The following is a 22,520-nucleotide window of genomic DNA, read 5'->3' as shown; positions in this document are numbered from 1 at the left end:
CGACACCAAGGTAGGTGGTGTTGTGGATAGTTTGGAGGGATGTCAGAAGTTGCAGCGAGACATAGATAGAATGCAAGACTGGGCGGAGAAGTGGCAGATGGACTTCAACCCGGATAAGTGTGTAGTGATCCATTTTGGCAGATCCAATGGGATGGAGCAGCAGTATAAAATGAAGGGTACCATTCTTAGCAGTGTAGAGGATCAGAAGGACCTTGGGGTCCGGGTCCATAGGACTCTTAAATCGGCCTCGCAGGTGGAGGATGCGGTCAAGAAGGCGTATGGCGTACTAGCCTTCATTAATCGAGGGATTGAGTTTAGGAGTCGGGAGATAATGCTGCAGCTTTATAGGACCCTGGTTAGACCCCACTTGGAGTACTGCGCGCAGTTCTGGTCACCTCATTACAGGAAAGATGTTGAAGCCATTGAAAGGGTGCAGAGGAGATTTACAAGGATGTTGCCTGGATTGGGGGGCATGCCTTATGAGGATAGGTTGAGGGAGCTTGGTCTCTTCTCCCTGGAGAGACGAAGGATGAGAGGTGACCTGATAGAGGTTTACAAGATGTTGAGGGGTCTGGATAGGGTGGACTCTCAGAGGCTATTTCCAAGGGCTGAAATGGTTGCTACGAGAGGACACAGGTTTAAGGTGCTGGGGGGTAGGTACAGGGGGGATGTCAGGGGTAAGTTTTTCACTCAGAGGGTGGTGGGTGAGTGGAATCGGCTGACGTCGGTGGTGGTGGAGGCAAACTCGTTGGGGTCTTTTAAGAGACTTCTGGATGAGTACATGGGATTTAATGGGATTGAGGGCTATAGATAGGCCTAGAGGTGGGGATGTGATCGGCGCAACTTGTGGGCCGAAGGGCCTGTTTGTGCTGTGACTTTCTATGTTCTATGTTCTAAAGAGCTATGAGATTGTAGTGATCGTCATTGGATTACTAATACAGAGGGCAGGATGGAATGCCCCCCCCAGAGGTGTGCGGGTCCTGCACTTTCCCACTTCTGCCCTGATTAAATCTGCTAAGGGCCTCACCTTGCCTCTGCTGGTATTTAGCCCTCGTATCCAGAGCAGGTCCCTTGTTATCAGGGAGAGCCACTGAAAGCCACCCTCTGTCCTTTCCACTGATTTACTTACCCTTTCGTAGCCAATAACCTCCCCCAGTGACCCCCATTCTGCCCTCACTCACTGGTGGCCTAGCTCCCTCACTGCTCCAGGGACTGGGAAAGGCCTGCCACTGGCCACCTATGTGCTTGATTGTCAATGGGCCTTCCCAGAAGTGGACTTTGCGAACACAAGGCTCTCGCCAACTCTCCAGCCGGGGATCCAGAGCCCCAGAGCCCCATCCAGTGAGTTCCATTTTCACTGCAGAGTTTTGGAATTTGAATTATTTCTGAAAACTCTGGGGATAAAACGCTGGTCCCAGTGAAAGTGACGGTGAAAGTTTTGGATTGTCATAAAAATCCAGTTGCTTCACTAATGTCCTTTGGGGAAGAAGCCGGCCTTCCTTCCGCAGTCTGAGTCCAGGACCAGAATTTGCCAGCCTTCCCATGCCACATTTTCCCACAGCCGAGATGGCTCAGCATTGGCTGCCGGTGAAACCTTCTGGTCCCGCCGGACTCAATGGCAATTTGCACAGTTTGCTCATCCCCCCATCGGGGGACTCATGGCAGGAGGTCGACTTCAGAGGGAGCTGATGATCCCAGTGGCAGGAAGGACTGGAAAATCCCCTGGTTTATGTAATACCAGTCCACAGCTGCGTGGTTGAATTGCCCTCCGAAGTTACCAACCACCTAGTGGAGCCAAACCTTCAGAAGGTGGCACACTAGCCCCACTACCTTTTCAGAGAAGGGTAAGCAATGCTGGACTTACCAGCGACACTCACATCTCAAGAATAAATGAAAACTCTCTCCCCATCCACCCAAAGTGTCTAACTGAACACAACCTGAGAGTGGGTTCTAGTTACCATCTCTTTAATCACATAGTCATGCTGGACTCAGTGTGAATGATTCACACAGGAGGCACTCCCAGCAGATCCACATTAGGGAATAACGGGTGAAGAGAGAAGGTCACCAGGGTCATGTCCTTTGGATTTGCTCTTGCTGTGGCCAATGAGTGACCACTGACTAAAGTGAAGCACATGGGATTCCTAAAAAAACAGCTTTGAACACTTTTCATTCTAATTCTCTGTTCAGTCAGCAATTCCACTCAAAGATCAAGCTTTAGAGTTACCCGCTTCGGCCCAAATAAATTATTGTAGAGTGTGCGGAATGTTTTTCTTGTGTAAGTGCAGCGATAGGCTCCTCCCATCAGGTACTCGATGACCAACCCAATGTCAATCAAACTGATGTGGTAATCAGGGGGCAGGTTCCCCTGTGGGAGAGAGAACAGAAATAGATCAACATGCGTCACCCCCAGAAACACAAGCCCAAACCAACAGGGCAGCTGCCTGTTACAGACCCAGAGAGGGGGAAGCCAGGGCACTGAGAATCTTGGCTCATTGTTCATTCCCTGAAGAGAGGCTGGGATCACCACAGAGCAGTGAATGAGCATCCTGTTCTGTGGGCGTTAGGCCTACCCCTGATGGGGCTCAGTACCACGCTCCCCCCCCCCCCCCCCCCCCGATGTTCTCCCAATGCAAATCATTACTTTACCAATCAGAAGCAATTGCAAAGTTATCTGAAACCCATATTTGGATACTGTGTTATTTTATACTTTATGTGTTAATGTACTGTTGAAGACTAGAAGCAAATAGAATACCGTTCATTACTTTGAGTACTTGTATATTAGTTCATGCTGCGAGTGTTGCGCTGTGTTCCAGTGCGGCAGTTTTTATTAACCAGCATCACCCATTCTCTGCGCGTGCTGGATAATACAGATTTCACTGCATTATCTGGCCGCTGAGGTGTCCAAAATGCACAGAGGTGATGGGATATGTTATCTGCAGTTGAAGCTTTTCATGCATTTCTAACACAGATTTAATCAGAATGAGAAAAATATCCAGGCCACAAGTGAAGTGTTTTGCATGTTTGAAGTGTTCTCCTCACTTAAAGGAAGGCAGTTAGATTTGAACTCATCACAATCAGAGCATGAATCAGCTGGAGTCTATTAACAAGCTCACTGAGATTCCCCGGACAGGCATCTTAAAGAGCCATCAGAACACAAGGTCAAGGCCAGGCGTTAGGGTTCATCCAAAGGGTTGTTAACCCTCCAGAATTGGCCAGGAGTCTCCAGGATTGGCCAGGAGTCTCCAGGATTGGCCTGGAGTCTCCAGGATTGGCCAGGAGTCTCCAGGATTGGCCAGGAGTCTCCAGGACATAGCTCTATGCAATCCTGGATAAATAGAATTGGGATGTTAAAAATATTTTTTTCTCATTTCCTTTGAGCAATTCTTTTGCCCAGATATAAAAATATTGAAAATAGGGAAGAGAGGACATTTGGTTGAGAGGGCCAGCACAGTGGTTGGCACTGCTGCCTCACAGCGCCAGGGACCCGGGTTCGATTCCCTGTGTGGAGTTTGCACGTTCTCCCAGTGTCTGCGTGGGTTTCCTCCCACAGTCCAAAGATATGCAGATTAGGTCGATAGGCAATGCTAAATTGCCCCTTAATGTCCAAAGATGTGTAGGTTAGGGGGATTAACCATGGTAAAATGGGTGGGGTTATGGGAATAGGGCAGAGGGAAGGCCCTGGGTGGGATGCTCTTTCGGAGAGTCAGTGCAGACTCTTTCTGCACTGTCGGGATTCTACGGAAAGTTAAGCATCATCCAATTGGATGATGAGTGTTTTTGATTTCTGATTGGTGTAGGAAGGCAGTACGTCACAAGGATGGGTGATTTGGCTGGAGTGTGGGGGGTAATCCTGTGATAAAACCTCCAGGAATATAGTTAATCATGGTGGCAACACTAGTACCCAGGCAGGTGACCTTTATCCTTGGCATTCTCCACCAATCACAGTACAGGGTCCTGTGCAAGGTATGCTGGGAACTAACCAATGAAATGAACCCTTTTTCCACACGATTTCCCCCTTTCATCTCCTGAATGTAAGTTGACCTGAATGGTGCCACATGTGACACTGATCCTTCCCTGTACTCCTTCGCCCACACCCCTCCTCAGCTCACTGACATCACCCCTGCACTGACCAATCTTCCTCTCCCTCACCACCCACATCCACTTCCCTGCCCACACTCTGACTTCCCTGATACCCCCCCATCCACACTGAACCCTCCCTCCCCAGCCCACTCAATCACGCCCCACCCCCCCACAGCTCCCCCTGTCCGTACACTGACCCGTCCTCCGCCCACACACTGACACCCACTTCCCAGCCCCACACTGAACACATTCCTCCTGCCCTAAACTCACGCTCTATCCAATCTTCCCGATCCCACATTCGATAACCAAGCTCAGAACTGCATAGCTCCTTACTTTCACCCCTGACCCTGTTGCGTCCTCTGACTCCTCTCCTGATCGCTGATATTTAACTCATGTTGTTTGTTAGGGTTGAGAGAAACCTGCCGCACAATCAGGTGTCACCAGCATTCATTACAGCGACTCTTACCTTTTTGACATCTCTGACCAGGTAATGCAACGTGTTTGGGGGGCCCAGCCTCTGGAACAAAACCAAAGTCGTTACTCACTCGTGTTTCAATGTCCCTCCAGCTGCCTCTTTCCACAGACACCAGACTTCCCGACTTTAACTCCTGCCATCTGACCCAAATGGCCAAAGCCCTGGGTCAGCCCAGGAGAGACCAAACTTAAATCACTGTCTCCATGGTCAATGATGAAACTGGTGCGCGCGCACACACCCCAAAAACACAGACACACACACAAAATACAGGCACACACACACAAAATACAGACACACACACAAAATACAGACACACACACAAAATACAGACACACACACAAAATACAGACACACACACAAAATACAGACACACACAAAATACAGACACACACACAAAATACAGACACACACACAAAATACAGACACACACACAAAATACAGGCACACACACAAAATACAGGCACACACACAAAATACAGACACACACACAAAATACAGACACACACACAAAATACAGACACACACACAAAATACAGACACACACACAAAATACAGACACACACACAAAATACAGACACACACACAAAATACAGACACACACACAAAATACAGACACACACACAAAATACAGACACACACAAAAAATACAGACACACACAAAAAATACAGACACACACACACAAAAAATACAGACACACACACACCCCGAAAGCACAGACACACACACCAAAAGCACAGACACGCACACACCAAAAGCAGACACACACACGCACGCACCGAAAGCACAGACACGCACACACCAAAAGCACAGACACGCACACACACACCAAAAGCACAGACATGCACACACCAAAAGCAGACACACGCACGCACCGAAAGCACAGACCCGCACACGCACGCACCAAAAGCACAGACCCGCACACGCACGCACCAAAAGCACAGACACACACACGCACCAAAAGCACAGACACACACACGCACCAAAAGCACAGACACACACACGCACCAAAAGCACAGACACACACACGCACCAAAAGCACAGACACACACACGCACCAAAAGCACAGACACACACACGCACGCACCAAAAGCACAGACACACACACACGCACGCACCAAAAGCACAGACACACACACGCACCAAAAGCACAGACACACACACGCACCAAAAGCACAGACACACACACGCACGCACCAAAAGCACAGACACACACACACGCACGCACCAAAAGCACAGACACACACACAAAAAATACAGACACACGCACGCACCGAAAGCACAGACACACACACAAAAAATACAGACACACGCACAAAAAATACAGACACACGCACGCACCGAAAGCACAGACACACACACAAAAAATACAGACACACGCACAAAAAATACAGACACACACACACCCCAAAAGCACAGACACACACACAAAAAATACAGACACACACACGCACCGAAAGCACAGACACACACAAAAAATACAGACACACACACACCCCAAAAGCACAGACACACACACAAAAAATACAGACACACACACGCACCGAAAGCACAGACACACACACAAAAAATACAGACACACACACACCCCAAAAGCACAGACACACACACAAAAAATACAGACACACGCACGCACCGAAAGCACAGACACGCACACACACACAAAATACAGACACACACACACCCCAAAAGCACAGACACGCACACACCAAAAGCAGACACACGCACGCACCGAAAGCACAGACACGCACACACCAAAAACACAGACACACACACCCCAAAAGCACAGACACACACCAAAAGCACAGACACGCACACACCAAAAGCAGACACACGCACGCACCGAAAGCACAGACACGCACACACCAAAAGCAGACACACGCACGCACCAAAAGCACAGACACACACACGCAAGCACCAAAAGCACAGACACACACACACACCCGAAAAACACAGACACACACACCCCAAAAACACAGACACACACACCCCAAAAACACAGACACACACACCCCAAAAACACAGACACACACACCCCAAAAACAGACACACACACCCCAAAAACAGACACAGACACACACACAACACACATGAAAACACACACACGGATTAATGCAGAAACACCTTTGCTGGAGATGTTGCTGGGATAGTGGTCAGGAGTGGGCACCTTCTCTGGGTTCCCTTCCCTAACCCAAAGGGCCATAAGCTAATTGGAGAGAGGCCCGAGATTGACTGGGGGTGGAACCAGGGACTTTCCCAGTCTGTGATACATTGCATCGGGCAATGACCCCCACCCAGCCTCATTTCCGGAAAATTATAAACATTTTGGTCCAAGTCATTTAATATTTTAACTATTCAAAAGATTATCAGAATGGCCAAAGCCTGCAGCTGTTAGCAGTCAGCCATTCTGAGTCAATTGATGTGAGGAGTCCCCTTCCCTCCCTCAGATTCTCACTGACTTTCTCAGTGTTAGAGGGTGAGTGGAACCATAGCTTCCACTCTTCAGACAGGCTGGGAACTCGTGAGGAAGAGAGAGAAAGAGAGAGGGGCAAGAGAGAAATAAGGAGAGCTTGGCTTATTGTGAAAATGACCATATCGATCCGATGAATTGTTATTCCAACATTCTGGCCCCAGACAACAGTCTATGTGATGTCAGGTATGGAGACTCACCGTGTTGTACAGCTCCTCCAACCGAGGGATGGTTAAGAAGTTGTGAATATTTACTCCGTTCTCAATCAGCAGCTTCACAAAGTCGACGCGGTCCAGAACCAGTGCATCTATCATGGCCTGTTCCAGTGAGTTCACCTGCAGCACCAGCACAAACCAGTTAGTACACAGGTAACTAACAAGTTAGCAATCAGGCCATAAAGCCACAACACCGGGACTCTCACCCAGTTCAGCAGCTCAATTTTCCGGGGGTCAGTTTCCTCTTTCACCTCATCCTTCCCTCTCCTTTTCCCTTTTCCCTTTGATTTCGTCACCCGCTGTTTTACAGATTTTTTTGATTCCTGAGTAATGGACGCGGAACTACTGCCCATTGGCTGAAAGACAGAAGCAGACAGCAATGTGAACATTGAAGGGATTAGCAGAGGCAATTTACACATCAAACTCTACAAACATTTCATTTAGCTCAGGAGAGAGTTTGGACAATTTGAATTCTCCAAGATATCAGCTGTGTCTCAGTGGGTAACACTCTCATCGTGTATCCAAGTTCTACTCCAGAAACCTGAAGAAATAACTCACTGCAGTACTGAGGGAGTGCTACACAGTTGGAGATTATTTCAAGAAGGAATTAGATGTAGCTCTAGGGACTAAAGGGAAATGGGGGGGGGGATCAGGATGTTGAATTTAATGATCAGCCATGACCAAGCTGAATGGCGGAGCAGGCTCGAAGGGCTGAATGGCCTACTCCTGCTTCTATTTTCTTCGTTTCTATATCTTTTTTTCAAATGAGACATTAAACGAAAGCTCTGTTTGCCCTCTCAGTTGGATGTAAAGGATTCTATAGCACCATTTTTAAGGTCCCCCCCAGTGTCTGGGACAATATTTATTCCTCAACCAACTTCACTTAAGCAGATTTTCTGGTTATGATCACACTGGGATCTTGCTGTGCACAAACTAACTGGCACAATTCCCACGATGCAACAGGAACTACATTTCAAAAATACTTAATTGGCTGTAAAGCAGTTCAGGATATGTAGGATTGCGATAGGTAGTATCACTGCAAGTCTATTTCTGTATTTTATGCTCCCTCCCCTAAACCTTCCAAAGGAGATCACAAACTCTGTTCCCCCCACCCCACCCCTCTCTGCCCACCAAATCCCCTGTGGGAAATCACACCCTAGCCTGAGATAGGGCCTGGGCCACAGTGAGGCTGCGGCTCATATTCCAGTGAATGGCATCTTGTTATCAGATAATTTTGTCAATGTGATGCCGCTGTTCTCTGTAACTGGCACTAAAACTCTAAAACATCTCAAAAAACCAAAGGGTTTTCTGGCAGTTTTACCGGCCAGTGGTTTCCGAAGACAAAGATCTGATTGCGGGCAATATCCACCCTGTTCCAGGCCATTGCCAGGCTCAGCTGGTCCGGGGCCGATGCATTCGTACCTAGAACAGAGAAACATAATGGCATGGATTAAAGCAGGAAAATGGGGACGTGAGGGGCGAGGGGGGGGACGCGAGGGGCGAGGGGGGGGACGCGAGGGGCGAGGGAGGGGACGCGAGGGGCGAGGGAGGGGACGCGAGGGGCGAGACGCGAGGGGCGAGGGAGGGGACGCGAGGGGCGAGGGGAGGGACGCGAGGGGGGGACGCGATGGGCGAGGGGGGGGACGCGAGGGGCGAGACGCGAGGGGGGGACGTGAGGGGCGGGACGCGAGGGGGGGTCGCGAGGGGTGAGGGGGGGTCGCGAGGGGCGATCGCGAGGGGCGGGGGGGGTCGCGAGGGGCGAGGGGGGGTCGCGAGGGGCGAGGGGGGGGTCGCGAGGGGCGAGGGGGGATGCGAGGGGCGAGGGGGGGACGCGAGGGGCGAGGGGGCGAGCGCGAGGGGCGAGCGCGAGGGGCGAGCGCGAGGGGCGAGCGCGAGGGGCGAGCGCGAGGGGCGAGCGCGAGGGGCGAGCGCGAGGGGCGAGCGCGAGGGGCGAGCGCGAGGGGCGAGGGGGGGACGCGAGGGGCAAGGGGGGGACGCGAGGGGCAAGGGGGGGACGCGAGGGGCAAGGGGGGGGACGCGAGGGGCAAGGGGGGGGACGCGAGGGGCAAGGGGGGGACGCGAGGGGCAAGGGGGGGGACGCGAGGGGCAAGGGGGGGACGCGAGGGGCAAGGGGGGGGAGGGGGGACGCGAGGGGGGACGCAAGGGGCGAGGGGGGGACGCAAGGGGCGAGGGGGGACGCGAGGGGGGACGCGAGGGGCGAGGGGGGGACGCGAGGGGTGAGGGTGGGATGCGAGGGGGGACGCGAGGGGCGAGGGGCGAGGGGGGGACGTGAGGGGTGAGGCACGAGGGGCGAGGGGAGGAACGCGAGGGGGGACGCGAGGGACGAGGGGGGTACGCGAGGGGCGAGGGGGGTACGCGAGGGGCGAGGGGGGGACGCGAGGGGCGAGGGGGGGACGCGAGGGGCGAGGGGGGGACGCGAGGGGCGAGGGGGGGACGCGAGGGGCGAGGGGGGGACGCGAGGGGCGAGGGGGGACGCGAGGGGCGAGGGGGGGCGCGATGGGCGAGGGGGGGACGCGAGGGGCGAGGGGGGGACGCAAGGGGCGAGGGGGGACGCAAGGGGCGAGGGGGGGACGCAAGGGGCGAGGGGGGGACGCAAGGGGCGAGGGGGGGACGCAAGGGGCGAGGGGGGGACGCAAGGGGCGAGGGGGGGACGCAAGGGGCGAGGGGGGGACGCAAGGGGCGAGGGGGGGACGCAAGGGGCGAGGGGGGGACGCAAGGGGCGAGGGGGGGACGCAAGGGGCGAGGGGGGGACGCAAGGGGCGAGGGGGGGACGCAAGGGGCGAGGGGGGGACGCAAGGGGCGAGGGGGGGACGCAAGGGGCGAGGGGGGGACGCAAGGGGCGAGGGGGGGACGCAAGGGGCGAGGGGGGGACGCAAGGGGCGAGGGGGGGACGCAAGGGGCGAGGGGGGGACGCAAGGGGCGAGGGGGGGACGCAAGGGGCGAGGGGGGGACGCAAGGGGCGAGGGGGGACGCAAGGGGCGAGGGGGGACGCGAGGGGGGGCACAAGGGGTGAGGGGGGACGCGAGAGGTGAGGGGGTGACGCGAGGGGGGGACGCGAGGGGCGAGGGTGGGACGCGAGGGGCGAGGGGGGGACGTGAGGGGGGGGCACGAGGGGCGAGGGGGGGACGCGAGGGGTGATCTGCTAAAAGTTCTGAAATCACAAGTCTGTCTAAAATATTCATAACTGAGACACAAATGTGAGGTTAATGAGATCGCAAGTGGTGGTATTATCAGCAGACTATTAATCCAAAAACTCAGCTAATGTTTTACTTCTTTACACAAAGGGTTGTGAATCTATGGAATTCCCTGCCCAGTGAAGCAGTTGAGGCTGCCTCATTGAATGTTTTTAAGGCAAGGATAGATAAATTTTTGGACAGTAAAGGAATTAAGGGTTATGGTGAGCGGGCAGGTAAGTGGAACTGAGTCCACGAAAAGATCAGCCATGATCTTATTGAATGGCGGAGCAGGCTCGAGGGGCCAAATGACCTACTCCTGCTCCTGGTTCTTATGTTCTTGTGCAATATTTTGGACTATGTCTTTAAGTTAAGGTGGCCATGTGATCTGTTCCGAAACGGGCCTGACAATGGGTCTGGGTGAAGTGGCTGTTTAAGATAAATAGGAGGAACAGATTGCTGGAAAAAAAGGTGCAAAGTGCATGTGGAGACAATGGCAGCGGCATCTGTGCTTACAGTGGTTAGGCTGCTAGTTTTTAAAGTTCCAGGAAGGTGTGGAGAATGTCAAGTTGTAAACAGTTGTGCTTTAAACTGTCCATTTAGTTCCAAGGTAAAAGAGAGTTGGGCTCTAAAAAGATTGCTAATCAGCATTTAACTGGATACAAGGCCCGTGTAATTCATGTTGTGACGGGGGTGGGCTTTGAGAAGGGAGAGTTTCCAAGATTTCCCTAAAACTCTCAGACACAGCTGGTCTGCCAGAATCCAGGAGGGAGAGAGTGCAACTCGAGATCAAAAGGTTCATCCTGCAGAAAGGTAGATAGGAGCTCACACTTGGATGGAAAAGTCCAAATTCTTTCGGGATTTAAACAAGACTGGAAGATTCACCTTGCTTGAGATAAAAGGAGGAATCTGCAGGGAGAACCTTCATTGTGAAGCACAGTTCTGGGGTTATAAATTACCAAGAGTGGAAAGGAAAATAATGCAAGTAAACCCAAAGAAGCTAATAATCACTTGGGACTGAGTCTAGTAAAATTTAATTTCAAAATTAAAGGGCAGTGAAATATATCATAGAATTATAGAATTCCAACAGTGCAGAAGGAGGCCATTCAGCCCATTAAGTCTGCATCAACTCTGCAAAAGAGCATCTTTTGGTTGTGTTAAAAGTAAAAAGGAGAGTTGGTTCCAAAGTTTAAAGTATAAGCTGCCTAAAAAGCAGCGTTTAGCCACAGTGTTTCTATTACTTTCTTACAGTAAAAGTCTTAAAACATTAACTTTTTGTCATACACCTTTCAGTAATTAACTGGATGTTCAATTTCTTTTTTAAAAGGGTTAATGGTCTCTATGGTGATCGTACCAGCTGATGTTTAACCAATCCAACTTTCCAAAACATTTTAAACATTCACCCGCACTCGCCCTTTGCTCCCAGCGCACCAAACCCAAGAGACAGAGAGAGAGAGAGAGAGTATCTAATTACTGAAAGAATTAATCAAGAAGAAACTGGGAATAACTTCAGAACTCCAGGTGGGAGATGGAAGGGAACTGAGCCAATGCTCTTGGGGATTATTTCACAATATTAAGCATTTCACTTGGGGAGATTCTGATGAAAGATATTTGAACATCGGTGAGGGAAGCAATGGGAGGATTGAGGATGAGGAATGCAAGTAGAGAAACGGAGGAGACACCTTACCTTTCAGCAATGCCGTTAAAATGGCAAGATCAATGTCTTGTTGTCCTTCTGAACCCATTCGAAAAACTGTGATCTGTGAGAGAGAAAATAACCTCAAGGTCTGACCACTGTCACCACAACTGGAGCGACAAGCTAATGGGTTAACCTTAACCCAGGGAGAAGTTAATGAGTTAACCTAAACCCAGGGAGGTGTTAATGACTTAACCTGAACCCAGGGAGGAGTTCGAGTTAACCTGAACCCAGGGAGGAGTTAGAGTTAACCTGAACCCAGGAAGGGGTTAATGAGTTAACATTAATCCAGAGATGAGTTAATGAGTTAACCTAAACCCAGGGAGGAGTTAATGAGTTAACCTGAACCCAGGTACATAAGAACATAAGAAATAGGAGCAGGAGTAGGCCATCTAGCCCCTCCCAGGTAGGAGTTAGAGTTAACCTGAACCCAGGAAGGGGTTAATGAGTTAACCTGAACCCAGTAGGAGTTAATGAGTTAATGTAAACCCAGGGTGGAGCAAATGAGTTAACCTAAACCCAGGGAGGGGTTAATGAGTTAACGTAAACATTAATGAATCATCAGTGGAAGGATCGGCTGGTATATTTGCACCGACCCATAAGGATATGGGGCCAGTAGATATTTTTCCATTTTCCTCACCCAGCTTCCCACAAGTCATCCATCTGTCACCCGACACATTAACAGCCGGCTGTTTGGTCACAGACGGCCTCACAGCTAAGCTGATTACCCATGCTGAAGGGGAGTTTGGTTATAAAATTGTCCTGCTGAGGTCAAACCAACTTGGAGACAAGTATAGAGAGAATTTGCAGCAGTAAGGGCACAACGGTTTATGGCAGAATATAAATGAATCACTGAATTGTTACAGTGCAGAGAAGGCCATTCGGCCCATTTTGTCTGCACTGGCACTCCAAATAAGCAATTCACCTTGTGTCTTTCACCATAACACTGCACATTCTTCTGCATAATCAGCCCAACATTCACATACACTCAACAGCCCAGTGTTTATACACACACACACACACACACACAGCCCAGTGTTTACACACACACACACACACTCAACAGCCCAGTGTTTACACACACACACACACACTCAACAGCCCAGTGTTTATACACACACACACACACAGCCCAGTGTTTACACACACACACACACAGCCCAGTGTTTACACACACACACACACACACACAGCCCAGTGTTTACACACACACACACACACTCAACAGCCCAGTGTTTACACACACACACACACACTCAACAGCCCAGTGTTTATACACACACACACACACACACACAGCCCAGTGTTTACACACACACACACACACTCAACAGCCCAGTGTTTACACACACACACACACACTCAACAGCCCAGTGTTTATACACACACACACAGCCCAGTGTTTACACACACACACACACACACACAGCCCAGTGTTTACACACACACACACACACACACAGCCCAGTGTTTACACACACACACACACACACACAGCCCAGTGTTTACACACACACACACACACACACAGCCCAGTGTTTACACACACACACACACACACACACACAGCCCAGTGTTTATACACACACACACACACACACACACAGCCCAGTGTTTATACACACACACACAGCCCAGTGTTTATACACACACACACACACACACACACAGCCCAGTGTTTATACACACACACACACACACACACACAGCCCAGTGTTTATACACACACACACAGCCCAGTGTTTATACACACACACACACACACACACACAGCCCAGTGTTTATACACACACACACAGCCCAGTGTTTATACACACACACACACACACACACACAGCCCAGTGTTTATACACACACACACACACACACACACAGCCCAGTGTTTATACACACACACACAGCCCAGTGTTTACACACACACACACAGTCCAGTGTTTACACACACACAGCCCAGTGTTTATACACACACACACAGTCCAGTGTTTACACACACACACAGCCCAGTGTTTACACACACACACAGCCCAGTGTTTACACACACACACACACAGCCCAGTGTTTACACACACACACACACAGCCCAGTGTTTACACACACACACACACACACACACAGCCCAGTGTTTACACACACACACACACACACACAGCCCAGTGTTTACACACACACACACACACAAACAGCCCAGTGTTTACACACACACAGCCCAGTGTTTACACACACACACACACACAGCCCAGTGTTTACACACACACACACACACACAGCCCAGTGTTTACACACACACACACACAGCCCAGTGTTTACACACACACACACACACACAGCCCAGTGTTTACACACACACACACAGCCCAGTGTTTACACACACACACACACACACAGCCCAGTGTTTACACACACACACACACACAGCCCAGTGTTTACACACACACACACACAGCCCAGTGTTTACACACACACACACACACACAGCCCAGTGTTTACACACACACACACACACACAGCCCAGTGTTTACACACACACAGCCCAGTGTTTACACACACACACACACAGCCCAGTGTTTACACACACACACACACACACAGCCCAGTGTTTACACACACACAGCCCAGTGTTTACACACACACACACACAGCCCAGTGTTTACACACACACACACACACACAGCCCAGTGTTTACACACACACACACACACAGCCCAGTGTTTACACACACACAGCCCAGTGTTTACACACACACACACACACACAGCCCAGTGTTTACACACACACACACACACAGCCCAGTGTTTACACACACACAGCCCAGTGTTTACACACACACACACACAGCCCAGTGTTTACACACACACACACACACACACAGCCCAGTGTTTACACACACACACACACACACACACACACACAGCCCAGTGTTTACACACACACACACACACACACAGCCCAGTGTTTACACACACACACACACACACACACACACACAGCCCAGTGTTTACACACACACACACACACACACAGCCCAGTGTTTACACACACACACACACACAAACAGCCCAGTGTTTACACACACACACACACAGCCCAGTGTTTACACACACACACACACAGCCCAGTGTTTACACACACACACACACACACAAACAGCCCAGTGTTTACACACACACACACACAGCCCAGTGTTTACACACACACACACACACACACACAGCCCAGTGTTTACACACACACACACACACACAGCCCAGTGTTTACACACACACACACACAGCCCAGTGTTTACACACACACACACACAGCCCAGTGTTTACACACACACACACACACACACACACAGCCCAGTGTTTACACACACACACACACACACACAGCCCAGTGTTTACACACACACACACACACACACACAGCCCAGTGTTTACACACACACACACACACACAGCCCAGTGTTTACACACACACACACACAGCCCAGTGTTTACACACACACACACACAGCCCAGTGTTTACACACACACACACACACACACAGCCCAGTGTTTACACACACACACAAACAGCCCAGTGTTTACACACACACACACAGCCCAGTGTTTACACACACACACACACACAGCCCAGTGTTTACACACACACACAGCCCAGTGTTTACACACACACACAAACAGCCCAGTGTTTACACACACACACACACACAGCCCAGTGTTTACACACACACACAGCCCAGTGTTTACACACACACACACACACAGCCCAGTGTTTACACACACACACAAACAGCCCAGTGTTTACACACACACACACAGCCCAGTGTTTACACACACACACAAACAGCCCAGTGTTTACACACACACAAACAGCCCAGTGTTTACACACACACACACACAAACAGCCCAGTGTTTACACACACACACAAACAGCCCAGTGTTTACACACACACAAACAGCCCAGTGTTTACACACACACACACACAAACAGCCCAGTGTTTACACACACACACAAACAGCCCAGTGTTTACACACACACACAGCCCAGTGTTTACACACACACACACACAAACAGCCCAGTGTTTACACACACACACACAAACAGCCCAGTGTTTACACACACACACAGCCCAGTGTTTACACACACACACACACAAACAGCCCAGTGTTTACACACACACACAAACAGCCCAGTGTTTACACACACACACACACAAACAGCCCAGTGTTTACACACACACACACACAAACAGCCCAGTGTTTACACACACACACAAACAGCCCAGTGTTTACACACACACACACAACAGCCCAGTGTTTACACACACACACAAACAGCCCAGTGTTTACACACACACACAAACAGCCCAGTGTTTACACACACACACAGCCGTGTTTACACACACACACACACACAGCACAGTGTTTACACACACACACACAGCCCAGTGTTTACACACACACACACAAACAGCCCAGTGTTTACACACACACACACAAACAGCCCAGTGTTTACACACACACACACAAACAGCCCAGTGTTTACACACACACACACACAGCCCAGTGTTTACACACACACACACAAACAGCCCAGTGTTTACACACACACACACAAACAGCCCAGTGTTTACACACACACACACAAACAGCCCAGTGTTTACACACACACACACACACACAAACAGCCCAGTGTTTACACACACACACACACAGCCCAGTGTTTACACACACACACACACAACAGCCCAGTGTTTACACACACACACACACACACAGCCCAGTGTTTACACACACACACACAGCCCAGTGTTTACACACACACACACACAGCCCAGTGTTTACACACACACACACAGCCCAGTGTTTACACACACACACAAAACAGCCCAGTGTTTACACACACACACAAAACAGCCCAGTGTTTACACACACACACACAGCCCAGTGTTTACACACACACACAAAACAGCCCAGTGTTTACACACACACACACACAGCACAGTGTTTACACACACACACACACAGCCCAGTGTTTACACACACACACACACAGCCCAGTGTTTACACACACACACACACAGCCCAGTGTTTACACACACACACACACAGCCCAGTGTTTACACACACACACACAAAACAGCCCAGTGTTTACACACACACACACAAAACAGCCCAGTGTTTACACACACACACACACAGCCCAGTGTTTACACACACACACACACACAGCCCAGTGTTTACACACACACACACACACACAGCCCAGTGTTTACACACACACACACACACAGCCCAGTGTTTACACACACACACACACAAGCCCAGTGTTTACACACACACACACACACACACAGCCGTGTTTACACACACACACACACAGCACAGTGTTTACACACACACAACAGCCCAGTGTTTACACACACACACACACACACAGCCCAGTGTTTACACACACACACACACACAGCCCAGTGTTTACACACACACACACACACACACAGCCGTGTTTACACACACACACACACACACAGCACAGTGTTTACACACACACAACAGCCCAGTGTTTACACACACACACACAAACAGCCCAGTGTTTACACACACACACACAAACAGCCCAGTGTTTACACACACACACACAAACAGCCCAGTGTTTACACACACACACACAAACAGCCCAGTGTTTACACACACACACACACACAGCCCAGTGTTTACACACACACACACACACAGCCCAGTGTTTACACACACACACACAAACAGCCCAGTGTTTACACACACACACACAAACAGCCCAGTGTTTACACACACACACACAAACAGCCCAGTGTTTACACACACACACACACACACAAACAGCCCAGTGTTTACACACACACACACACAGCCCAGTGTTTACACACACACACACACAAACAGCCCAGTGTTTACACACACACACACACACACAGCCCAGTGTTTACACACACACACACACACAGCCCAGTGTTTACACACACACACACAGCCCAGTGTTTACACACACACACACACAGCCCAGTGTTTACACACACACACACACAGCCCAGTGTTTACACACACACACACAGCCCAGTGTTTACACACACACACACACAGCCCAGTGTTTACACACACACACAAAACAGCCCAGTGTTTACACACACACACACACAGCCCAGTGTTTACACACACACACACACAGCCCAGTGTTTACACACACACACACACAGCCCAGTGTTTACACACACACACAAAACAGCCCAGTGTTTACACACACACACACACAGCCCAGTGTTTACACACACACACACACAGCCCAGTGTTTACACACACACACACACAAACAGCCCAGTGTTTACACACACACACACACACACAGCCCAGTGTTTACACACACACACAAAACAGCCCAGTGTTTACACACACACACAGCACAGTGTTTACACACACACACACACAGCCCAGTGTTTACACACACACACACACAGCCCAGTGTTTACACACACACACACACAGCCCAGTGTTTACACACACACACAAAACAGCCCAGTGTTTACACACACACACACACAGCCCAGTGTTTACACACACACACACACAGCCCAGTGTTTACACACACACACACACAGCCCAGTGTTTACACACACACACACACACACAGCCCAGTGTTTACACACACACACACACACACACACACAGCCCAGTGTTTATACACACACACACAGCCCAGTGTTTATACACACACACACACACACACACACACAGCCCAGTGTTTATACACACACACACACACACACACACAGCCCAGTGTTTATACACACACACACAGCCCAGTGTTTATACACACACACACACACACACACACAGCCCAGTGTTTATACACACACACACAGCCCAGTGTTTATACACACACACACACACACACACACAGCCCAGTGTTTATACACACACACACACACACACACACAGCCCAGTGTTTATACACACACACACAGCCCAGTGTTTACACACACACACACAGTCCAGTGTTTACACACACACAGCCCAGTGTTTATACACACACACACAGTCCAGTGTTTACACACACACACAGCCCAGTGTTTACACACACACACAGCCCAGTGTTTACACACACACACACACAGCCCAGTGTTTACACACACACACACACAGCCCAGTGTTTACACACACACACACACACACACACAGCCCAGTGTTTACACACACACACACACACACACAGCCCAGTGTTTACACACACACACACACACAAACAGCCCAGTGTTTACACACACCACACACACAGCCCAGGTTTACACACACACACACACACAGCCCAGTGTTTACACACACACACACACACACAGCCCAGTGTTTACACACACACACACACAGCCCAGTGTTTACACACACACACACACACACAGCCCAGTGTTTACACACACACACACAGCCCAGTGTTTACACACACACACACAGCCCAGTGTTTACACACACACACACACACAGCCCAGTGTTTACACACACACACACACAGCCCAGTGTTTACACACACACACACACACACAGCCCAGTGTTTACACACACACACACACACACAGCCCAGTGTTTACACACACACAGCCCAGTGTTTACACACACACACACACAGCCCAGTGTTTACACACACACACACACACACAGCCCAGTGTTTACACACACACAGCCCAGTGTTTACACACACACACACACAGCCCAGTGTTTACACACACACACACACACACAGCCCAGTGTTTACACACACACACACACACAGCCCAGTGTTTACACACACACAGCCCAGTGTTTACACACACACACACACACACAGCCCAGTGTTTACACACACACACACACAGCCCAGTGTTTACACACACACAGCCCAGTGTTTACACACACACACACACAGCCCAGTGTTTACACACACACACACACACACACAGCCCAGTGTTTACACACACACACACACACACACACACACACAGCCCAGTGTTTACACACACACACACACACACACAGCCCAGTGTTTACACACACACACACACACACACACACACACACAGCCCAGTGTTTACACACACACACACACACACACAGCCCAGTGTTTACACACACACACACAAACAGCCCAGTGTTTACACACACACACACACAGCCCAGTGTTTACACACACACACACACAACACACAGCCCAGTGTTTACACACACACACACACACACAAACAGCCCAGTGTTTACACACACACACACACACAGCCCAGTGTTTACACACACACACACACACACACACAGCCCAGTGTTTACACACACACACACACACACAGCCCAGTGTTTACACACACACACACACAGCCCAGTGTTTACACACACACACACACAGCCCAGTGTTTACACACACACACACACACACACACACAGCCCAGTGTTTACACACACACACACACACACACAGCCCAGTGTTTACACACACACACACACACACACACAGCCCAGTGTTTACACACACACACACACACACAGCCCAGTGTTTACACACACACACACACAGCCCAGTGTTTACACACACACACACACAGCCCAGTGTTTACACACACACACACACACACACAGCCCAGTGTTTACACACACACACAAACAGCCCAGTGTTTACACACACACACACAGCCCAGTGTTTACACACACACACACACACAGCCCAGTGTTTACACACACACACACACACAGCCCAGTGTTTACACACACACACAAACAGCCCAGTGTTTACACACACACACACACACAGCCCAGTGTTTACACACACACACAGCCCAGTGTTTACACACACACACACACACAGCCCAGTGTTTACACACACACACAAACAGCCCAGTGTTTACACACACACACACAGCCCAGTGTTTACACACACACACAAACAGCCCAGTGTTTACACACACACCAAACAGCCCAGTGTTTACACACACACACACACAAACAGCCCAGTGTTTACACACACACACAAACAGCCCAGTGTTTACACACACACACACAGCCCAGTGTTTACACACACACACACACAAACAGCCCAGTGTTTACACACACACACACAAACAGCCCAGTGTTTACACACACACACAGCCCAGTGTTTACACACACACACACACAAACAGCCCAGTGTTTACACACACACACAAACAGCCCAGTGTTTACACACACACACACAAACAGCCCAGTGTTTACACACACACACACACAAACAGCCCAGTGTTTACACACACACACAAACAGCCCAGTGTTTACACACACACACACACAGCCCAGTGTTTACACACACACACAGCCACACACAGCCAGTGTTTACACACACACACACACAAACAGCCCAGTGTTTACACACACACACACAAACAGCCCAGTGTTTACACACACACACACACAACAGCCCAGTGTTTACACACACACACAAACAGCCCAGTGTTTACACACACACACAAACAGCCCAGTGTTTACACACACACACAGCCGTGTTTACACACACACACACACACAGCACAGTGTTTACACACACACAACAGCCCAGTGTTTACACACACACACACAAACAGCCCAGTGTTTACACACACACACACAAACAGCCCAGTGTTTACACACACACACACAAACAGCCCAGTGTTTACACACACACACACACAGCCCAGTGTTTACACACACACACACAAACAGCCCAGTGTTTACACACACACACAAACAGCCCAGTGTTTACACACACACACACAAACAGCCCAGTGTTTACACACACACACACACACACAAACAGCCCAGTGTTTACACACACACACACACAGCCCAGTGTTTACACACACACACACACAAACAGCCCAGTGTTTACACACACACACACACACACAGCCCAGTGTTTACACACACACACACAGCCCAGTGTTTACACACACACACACACAGCCCAGTGTTTACACACACACACACAGCCCAGTGTTTACACACACACACACACAGCCCAGTGTTTACACACACACACACACAGCCCAGTGTTTACACACACACACACACAGCCCAGTGTTTACACACACACACAAAACAGCCCAGTGTTTACACACACACACAAAACAGCCCAGTGTTTACACACACACACACAGCCCAGTGTTTACACACACACACAAAACAGCCCAGTGTTTACACACACACACACACAGCACAGTGTTTACACACACACACACACAGCCCAGTGTTTACACACACACACACACAGCCCAGTGTTTACACACACACACACACAGCCCAGTGTTTACACACACACACACACAGCCCAGTGTTTACACACACACACACAAAACAGCCCAGTGTTTACACACACACACACAAAACAGCCCAGTGTTTACACACA

The 22,520-nt window shown here is 50.2% G+C and overlaps 1 protein-coding gene across 1 annotated transcript in view; it reads right to left on the bottom strand.

Annotated features, from left to right (window-relative positions):
• The window catches only part of LOC144489809 (transient receptor potential cation channel subfamily M member 1-like), a gene marked incomplete at its 3' end in the record, with an annotated part of 28,801 nt that extends 16,615 nt beyond the window's left edge, over nucleotides 1-12,186 (bottom strand). Inside the window, exons 1-6 of the mRNA XM_078207653.1 lie at nucleotides 12,120-12,186; nucleotides 8,560-8,660; nucleotides 7,445-7,594; nucleotides 7,224-7,358; nucleotides 4,547-4,597; nucleotides 2,225-2,365 (exon numbers count right to left, since the gene is read on the bottom strand). Of these exons, the coding sequence (XP_078063779.1) occupies nucleotides 2,225-2,365; nucleotides 4,547-4,597; nucleotides 7,224-7,358; nucleotides 7,445-7,594; nucleotides 8,560-8,660; nucleotides 12,120-12,177 (636 nt within the window). The remainder of the gene's footprint in view (nucleotides 1-2,224; nucleotides 2,366-4,546; nucleotides 4,598-7,223; nucleotides 7,359-7,444; nucleotides 7,595-8,559; nucleotides 8,661-12,119) is intronic.
• Nucleotides 12,187-22,520: the final 10,334 nt, after the last annotated feature.

Source organism: Mustelus asterias, unplaced genomic scaffold (genome assembly GCF_964213995.1).
Source record: "Mustelus asterias unplaced genomic scaffold, sMusAst1.hap1.1 HAP1_SCAFFOLD_2562, whole genome shotgun sequence".
Classification (NCBI taxonomy): Eukaryota; Metazoa; Chordata; class Chondrichthyes; order Carcharhiniformes; family Triakidae; genus Mustelus; species Mustelus asterias.
This window is presented reverse-complemented; position numbering and strand designations above follow the sequence as displayed.